Source organism: Polyodon spathula, chromosome 9 (assembly GCF_017654505.1).
Source record: "Polyodon spathula isolate WHYD16114869_AA chromosome 9, ASM1765450v1, whole genome shotgun sequence".
Lineage (NCBI taxonomy): Eukaryota > Metazoa > Chordata > Actinopteri > Acipenseriformes > Polyodontidae > Polyodon > Polyodon spathula.
In genome coordinates, this window is record NC_054542.1 from 6,417,188 (window position 1) to 6,425,716 (window position 8,529).

The 8,529-nt window shown below is 36.7% G+C and overlaps 1 protein-coding gene across 1 annotated transcript; it reads right to left on the reverse strand.

Annotated features, from left to right (window-relative positions):
- Nucleotides 1-812: 812 nt before the first annotated feature.
- LOC121320369 (glucose 1,6-bisphosphate synthase-like) lies at nucleotides 813-7,845 on the reverse strand. Its single transcript, XM_041258617.1, has 6 exons — nucleotides 7,283-7,845; nucleotides 6,791-6,884; nucleotides 5,727-5,856; nucleotides 4,928-5,117; nucleotides 3,580-3,713; nucleotides 813-2,891 (listed from the first exon to the last, which is right to left on the reverse strand). The coding sequence occupies exons 2-6, from the start codon at nucleotides 6,834-6,836 to the stop codon at nucleotides 2,789-2,791; spliced, it is 603 nt and encodes a 200-aa protein (XP_041114551.1). The 5' UTR covers nucleotides 6,837-6,884; nucleotides 7,283-7,845; the 3' UTR covers nucleotides 813-2,788.
- Nucleotides 7,846-8,529: the final 684 nt, after the last annotated feature.

An 8,529-nucleotide genomic window follows, 5' to 3' on the forward strand; every position in this document is an offset into this window, starting at 1 on the left:
AAAACAAACATGTATTTCTGAACCAACAACGAGGTATCATGACAACAAGGTAACATAACAGAGGCAGATAAAAAGTAAAGCTCTTCCTCCTCTTTTGGAATTGTGCGCACGATTCAAATCATTAGAAAATACAGCAAATCCCCTCCCCCCAGCAGCAGCAGCCTGCCCCCTGCAGGTGCGTTCATCTCTGCTGTGTAACACAAGAACTTAATTCTTTGTGTTTTTCTTAAGAGATGTGAAAGATTAACTTTTCATAGTCTTACCCAGCATCAAGAATAGTACATCTTTGAACAGCTACAGGCTGTTTTTATCTCAATCTCTCACACAGAACAGTGATTGTACATGCTTTTTTTTTCATAAGCCTTTCTATTCAATTAGCCAAAGCCTCAGACTGTCGTTATAATCCTCTAATTATTTTTACCTGCAGTGTATTTTAAATACACCTTTATCTGTGTGTTCCAACAAATTAGCAAAAGGTTCATTTCAAAAGGTAGGTTACTTGACCTGAGCATGACCTCTTCCTTGATACTGCAGTGTATTTTTAAAGTAGGTAGCCAGGCATTTGTTATACCCTGTTTTATAGCCATGCATGCAACCTGGTACATTCTGTAAATTCATGTAAACAACAAAGCTTAAGCTTCATTTACAAACTCTACTTCACTCCAAGACCATTAGCAATTTGATCAATCATTATCAATAAATTAATCAATAAATCAATTTATCAATTTATATATATATATATATATATATATATATATATATATATATATATATATATATATATATATATATATATATATATATATAAAAAATCTATCTTGAAGGCATCTGCCTTTTATCCTCTGTAACCTCATCCCACCCCACCCCCAATAATGAGAACAGAAGGTGCCTTTGAAATTCAATGCAAAACAGTTCAGCTCAAGACACCAGCCTTCCCTCTGCCCAGTTTGTATTCAGACTCACAACACCCACACACACAGTACAACCAATAGTCTTTTAAAATCATAAGGCCTATATATTCCAAGGCGACATGTAAAGAAAGGCATTTAGGCGCCATATTGTCAACCTTTGCACTTACTTTAAACCCGTTTCTTTTCTGCCCCAGATGCAGCCAGAACTTAAGCTTACATTCTATCTTGTTACGCATTTCTAACAGCAAAGACAAGACCAGTCAGTGTCTTTATAAAAGCAAGGCAGCATGACCTAGTGATCTGCCACTTTGAATAAAGTCTCCTTTTATTTTTTGCAATGCACTGCTGTGCGCTAATAGGACGGACACTGGTGAATCTAGCGTAAACGACACGTCTGCCAGACAACCAACGATCCGCTCCTGAGCTCATAGTTAGGACTATTTTTTTCACAGTAAAAAATTGCTTACTTCACAGCATTTTACGGTCTAAAAATATGGTTAAGGATAATATTTATTAAACCAGAACAAAATAGCACTGTCACTTCAAAATGGATCACTTTCTCTAGAGTTATTACACAACAGCTGCTTCTAAATATGTAAATGAATACCTGAAAGAACAGTAAATGCTAAATTGTAGACATTTAGTTTATGTCCACCTTCTAAAAAACATGTTCATAAATTTCACCACCAGTTGAATTATCAAGCAATGTTGCCTTCTCGTACTGGACAGAGCGATCTTTATCAGAAATATTACTGATCTTTGATGCAACTGGTGTCTTTTTGGTTAAACACATTTTAAAAGAAATCTTGCAGCTCTATTGTGTAGTCAATCATTTTTCAGAACCAAACTAAACCGGCTGCCAGGTTCCTCAATGCAGTGTAGCAGGCATTGCGTCAATAAGGCAAACGTTTGCTGTACTTATTTTTTTAAAATACAGCCTTACTCAGTCTAAGCACTCCAACAGACTTCTAAAGAAATACAAAACATATATCACTGACTGCAATAACAAACCACTCAGAGCAATAGCAAGCATAACAAAAAGGTGCAGGGCAGTCAAAACTAAGAAAATGTAATTGCAAGCTACTTACTGCAAGTCTTTCCACTAGGAGCTCATTCTCAGTTATACCCACTAGTGTGTGTGTGTGGGGGGGGGGGGGGGGGGGGGCAAACTAGGCTAATAACTTACTAACACAGGTTTGAACACAACGTTCATTTTAAGACGCACAGTATTAACAGCACAGAGACCTCACGGAAGGCAGCAGTATCCTTTTTAGGTTTTTGTAACATGTCTGTAAACTGCTGTCATGTCGTAGTAGGAAAGTGGTACCTCCTGTACACAGAGATGCAGATAAACACGTTCACATTCGGCATGTGTAGTCCTTATGGATTATTTTCTCCCTCAGCTCACAAAAAATTTCCCAAAAGCGAAATGAACTGATTTTTAAAGCTCTTGTTCTAAAGGTTAAGAGTGCACCCCTGAACCAAAACGTATTTGCAAAACCAAACATTGTAGTTAACAGCCTCTGATAAAAGATTCTGCCACTACAATTAATGTAAACACATATGCATTACCTGTAACATTACACTACAGCTGTGACTATAAATAGCAGTAAAGGGTTGTCCTCTGTACAAGGTTCTTCCTATTATGTTTCAAATCCCCATAAATGCTTGTTTCTTGTCAAAGCCAAGTTGAATTTGAATATGCTATAATGTATGTGGTGCTCTACACTTAATAGGCTTGATGAGATTAATGTTTTGCATACTAAAAGTGCAATGGTATATACTAGTGTGCATGAACCATCCAACAAATCAATGCAACATTTCTTCATGCGCTCCTCAATGTGAATGTGTCAAGGACCGTGCAAATGAATGTGCTTCTAGACGGAGCGCCGGATCAGTTTGTTCTTGTCCGGCTCAAGAAACTCTTCAACCAGGACATCAATCAGCTTCTGGAGTTCCTCTTTCAGACAAGCGGGGTCGCTTAAAACAGAGCAAAATGAGAAACAGAAAGTTATGCACACCTCCAAAGAGAAGGAAACTTTACCCCAAGCATGGAAAAAGAGCTAACAAAAACATTTTAGTAGAATGCATGCTTCTGTGCATGTCTCAATTAAAAAAGACTTACTGATCCAATATGGTCTACCATTATCTGCTTAGTATACATTATTTGGAGTAGTGAAACCCAACAGTCTACAGTAGGGTATAAATGGTGAATCCACATGACAACGTGGTACATGACTGCATTAGATTATGTTAAGATTAGCTATTGTGTTTACTGTACTACCATGCTGTACCTTTTATTGTTGCAAATTATATACTGTACCTTGTAGGATTATACTGTGTACACTTGTGTATCACCACATGCTCATATCGTTTTTTCCCCACCACCACAACTATTGGCTTTATAGCTGGAGACACTAAGTCAAATTGATATAGCCCACGGTTAAAGTTTGTACCTGCAGATTGTCATCAAGGAGGATCCATACACAACATTCAAAGACTGAAACAATTTGGGAGGTGGATTCATAATTTTCCTGCAATTCTCCAAGACAATATACTACTAGTTTCAACAGGGTAACTGTAATGAGAATGGTAGTCTTTTTTTTGCTGGTAATCTGCCGAGTACTGTGGAGTATTATTCAGTGTAAAAGGATGCTCCAGCACTAACCTCTGTCCTGGAGCAGCACATAATTCAGCATAGTACTTGATCTTGGGCTCTGTGCCACTTGTCCTCAGAGTTGCAACACATCCATTCTGGAAAGTGAAGGTGACCATCTGGCTGTTTCTAGTCACAGGAAGCACCTGCACCAATGGAAGTTTTGGAAAGGTGATTAATGTTAAGCTCTGCATTATAAATGATGTTCTAAGCTGGCTTCACCTTTTTGAGGGTGGGGGGCTGAAGTACATAAATAAATTCCCTTCTACATTAGAAAAATCCTTACAAAATACTGTAATGTTTTTAATTATAAATCACACCAGAAATCAACCAATCACAGTGCAGTATTCGCCAGCATTCCAACCAGCACCTTACATTTTAAAGCTATTCCTGAGTACAATCTTAATTTGTGTGATTTATAGTAAGTTAATATGTTGTGTGTAGGGTGTATTATTGTATAAGAGATGTCACTTCACACAGTTTGAGCAGCCAGACACTGGGCATACTATTTTTTATAATAGAATTAGGGCTTCTGCTTTTCGGGTTTTATTCATTTCATTTATTGGTGCTTTTTTTTTTTTTTTTTTTTTTACCTATTTTCAAGTTTTATGTAAAATCAGGTTTTTTCCAAGGCTTTCGATTTATATACTGTACGGAATTATTGTTTTCAGTTATTGTCCAAAATGCTTGGGTGGTTTATTCTGTCACAACAGTAGTCACTGTATCTAGGCATTTCTTTACATTTCACAATTATTTTTTAAATTCTCCCTATCTAACATAATACAGCTTTAAATCATGTGAACAAGCCTTCCCATTGTAATCTTGATTTAAATCTTGCAAGCAGTCTCCAATAGAAATGTAAGAATTTGCTGCTACTCAGTAGTTGGGGTGGGTTTAAAGTATTCAGAATGAATCAATGAGAGATACAAGTCAGGAAGGGACACAGCCAACTGCACTGGAAAAGGTCGTTTGTTTTTTTTTGTAGTAGGTTTTATATTTTTGTTAAATGGCAAAGGGGTGAAGTCAGCGTGAATTGAGTAACCATTTCCAGTTTACTGGCTATATACCGATTTAATTGTTTTTTGTATCTGGGGTGTTTTATCGTTTAAAAGCCCTAAATATCACACACATTTCGTGCACCACCTGCATATACAACGTGCATGATAGAGCTGCCTCAGCGGACATCCTTGCACACCTTGTAGCGAGCAACCTGTATATAACATGCAGACATTCTAATAAAACTTGTAAAAGTGTGCACATTACTGTTTTCATAATAGCACGAGATTCATAATTCAAACTATACCTAGGCTGCTTCTAGGCAGGGGTGATGAACCTTCGAACTGAGCTGAAATAAACTTACACATTTCTGACCAGGCTGGCTGCTGTCATACCCCGTGGTGACGTCTCTGATGTGGACGATACTGTATCCTCCACAGGACCTTGGGTACTCCCTCTCGCCTCCAAAGTTGCGAAGACGGTCAAATATTCTTTTGATTGTCGGAAGGTGCTGGCAGATTAAATAGGAAGTCTTTGAAATGTGGAAGCCATAGCTGCAGGGCAAGGGAGGTACATTGATACGAATCAGTTCAGGACAGTTTGCCTCTCTGAGGTCTTGACACACTAACAGCTGAGCAGTAATAGTTTTTCACTATATGCTCTAGAGCAGTGCTTCTCAGTCCTAGTCCTGGTCCTGCTGGTTTTTGTTCCAACCAAGCTCTCAGTTACTTAACTGAACCCTTAATTGAACTAACAACTAGCTTAATTTGACTTTTTAAATAGTGTGGCTTATAAAAAAGTTGTAGAATTTAAGTTTTAACTTTTATACCTAACTTGAAATCTCCATCGGTTTAAAATAATTAAAAAGCTCAGATTAGGGAAATTATTAGCTCAATTAAGGGTTCAATTATGTAATTGAGCACTTGGTTGGAACAAAAAACAGCACAGCAGTGGTCCCCCAGGACCAGGATTGAGAAGCACTGCTCTGGAGTCATTGTTCTGCAGACACTCAGACTGCAGGCCATGTTTCAGAACCATTCACCCTCACTACATTACATACTTGTCTAAGAACTTTTTATCTGCAAAATGAGCTCCCTGAATTTACTTCAGCAGAGATCCCAAAAGGGTTAAACAATGCATCTTTCTAGAAGGTTTTGACTCACATTTCATATATTTTTGAAAGTTGCTGGGACAAAGCAAGGTTCCTGGTCTCTAAATAGGCTGCCATTTCTGCCACCACAACAGCAGCACTAACCCCATCTTTATCAAGGACTGAAGTACCACACATGAATCCTGGGGTAGAGAAAAAATCCAAAGAATATTTAACATGTCAGGGTACAAAATTAAAGTGTGTTATTAGCAGTCAACTGCCATAACGTTTAATTAACATCAGAGCGGTTAAAAGAGCCATAGTTAGACAATACCTCCATGTTCTTAATAACAGTAGCTGTATTGCTACCAGCTGCAGTATTCCAATATGCCACAGTCTAGACTCTTAAAAATGACCCCTACGGCATTTGAGATGGGGATTTTTGGCAAACACTAACCATCTTTGTAAACCATGTGTGGCCAAAATGGAAGAATATTAAAATGCCACCACTAAGGTACTGGAAGCTAATACAACAGGTAAGTGAATTTTATATTGAACAAAGCTGTTCACAACACTGGTCTCAAGTCATGGGAAACATGAAGATATGATTTACTCAATTTAATAGGACTCAAACACACACGTACGTTTCAATCTTCTGCGGCATCCAAACCAGCTCAAAAAATAAATAAATCTTCTACAGACTTACCTGATCATCTAACATCCAGTAAGAGGAGAGCAAATGAATTCAGTGCAGTCGACTAACTGCTCACTAGAGATCATGGGATCCCGATGTGCCACATAAAAAAAATAATTAAATGCTGGTACAAGCCCAAGGGACTAGTTATTGAATTAACTCAGCCTCTTCAAACCACACTGTCTGTATCAAGTGTAGTGTATAAAAAAAAGACAAAGAATATATTTAAATGTATTCAATTCAAGAACCTAATGTTTTTTTCTATGAAACAAAATACATTTTAACAAATAAAACACATCTGCAAACTATCCCTTCTCCCACAAAAGTAGTCTAACATCTACTTTTAGGACTGATGCAGAACAGTACAGTATTGATTAAATGCCAATATGATCATTGTTACAATCGTTTTCAATATTTAGGATTAAAAAAAACAAAAAACATACCGATAGACTCCTCAAATGCAAACAATACTTCATTCCCATTGTCCATTAACTCTTTGATTCTGTTTCCAATCCATTTGAAACCCGGTAATGTTTCCTGTAAAAGAAAAATTTAAAAATGACATTAAATAAATGAATAAATGAAATGAGTTCTGGGGTATTTCTTCAGCTTAATTATTATAAAGCGCTATAGCTCTATATATTAAAAAAAAAAAAAAAAAAAACACATTGTAAATGTATTAAAAATTAGGGCTGTCACTTAACCGGTAGGTTAAATGGACGCAATTTTTTAATAAAGGTAACAATCTTATAGCGGCTGTCCTGCATAGAAATATTATATATATATATATACACATACACTGTAATAAATGGGCTCCTTATGACAGCCCCCCCCCCCCAATTATATTCAAAGAACTGTGTTTATTTAAAATGCATATAAATTGTTTTAAATTGGCAATTCCACAAAGTACATACATAACCAAGTAAAGCACTTACCTGTGGGGTTGGTGGAGGCCATGGGTGGATGCCAGGACAGGGAAAAAAAGACACACAGAAATAAATCACTTTTAAAGCGGAGCTGAATGCTCAGTATGTGTTCCCCTGTAAAGGTGCACATTCGCAGCGAAGTGCGTAGTTTGTTATTCAGTAACCCGAGTTGTTTATACAAGTAAAACTAAATTAAAACAGAGATTACAAGCAAATGCTTACTTGTTAGTTTGTAAATGGCATTTGTTAGCATCAGTGTAGTGCATGGGCGGCGCCATGTTTGTGTGACCCGAGCAGTACAATGAGGCGCCATGTTTGTGAAGGGCAGATCATCCTCGATTGTACCGTAAAGCCTCTTTGCAATGCGCAAGAAAAAATTGTTACCGGTGTGTAACTGAAAGGCAGACCATGCTGTGATTAAAGTAAAGGGGTGCTGTGATTTATAAAAATATAAAATTGCACATTTATTAAAAATGATTATAGGTGGAACTGTAATGTAAAACCTAGTGATTTTATAACTTTGGTATATTTATATAATAATTGCTAACTGTATGTAAATGGGTTTAAATGTTAATTGTTTGATTTAATAATAATAATAATAATAATAACAGCAGAAGCAAAGCTTACATATTTTACAGAATCTATCAAATGCACAGATTCCAATTCATTGTTATATTAACTCCACTGTTCAGGGTTCGTTGCCACAAACCGGGAAATCCATAAAAAAAAAAAAAAAAATGTATCCCCTTCTGTTGACTAATTACATAGCTAGTTTTTTTGTTTTGTGTTTTTTTAAAAAACAAATGATTTACATAAAACTGTACTGGTAAACAAAAGCCTATACATAAATTATCTACACTTATGCGTTCCCTGAAACAACATTGGAAAAAAACAAAAAACACGCCCTTTTAAAATCCTGTTATGCGTATTGACAGGGATGCAAGGGTTAAATAAATGTCGGAATCTCGAGCGTTCTGTTTATTAATCTGCGAATGCGTACTTAGCAGTAATAGGATGACCAATTCCAAATGGTTAAAGCAGCGTGGGATGACTGCAAACCACTTCCACTCCCCTTGTACGAAAAACTGCTTGCAAATGAAACAGAACATTTTTATCTTTTTTCAGGTTGGACATGTATCATCTTATGCCTCAGACAGGACAAGTACATCACTATCAACTTTTAAAAGGGCAGAACAGCTTAAAAAAAAAAAAAAAAAAAAAAAAAAAAACTATGGCAAAAGTGTAGCTGAGACTTA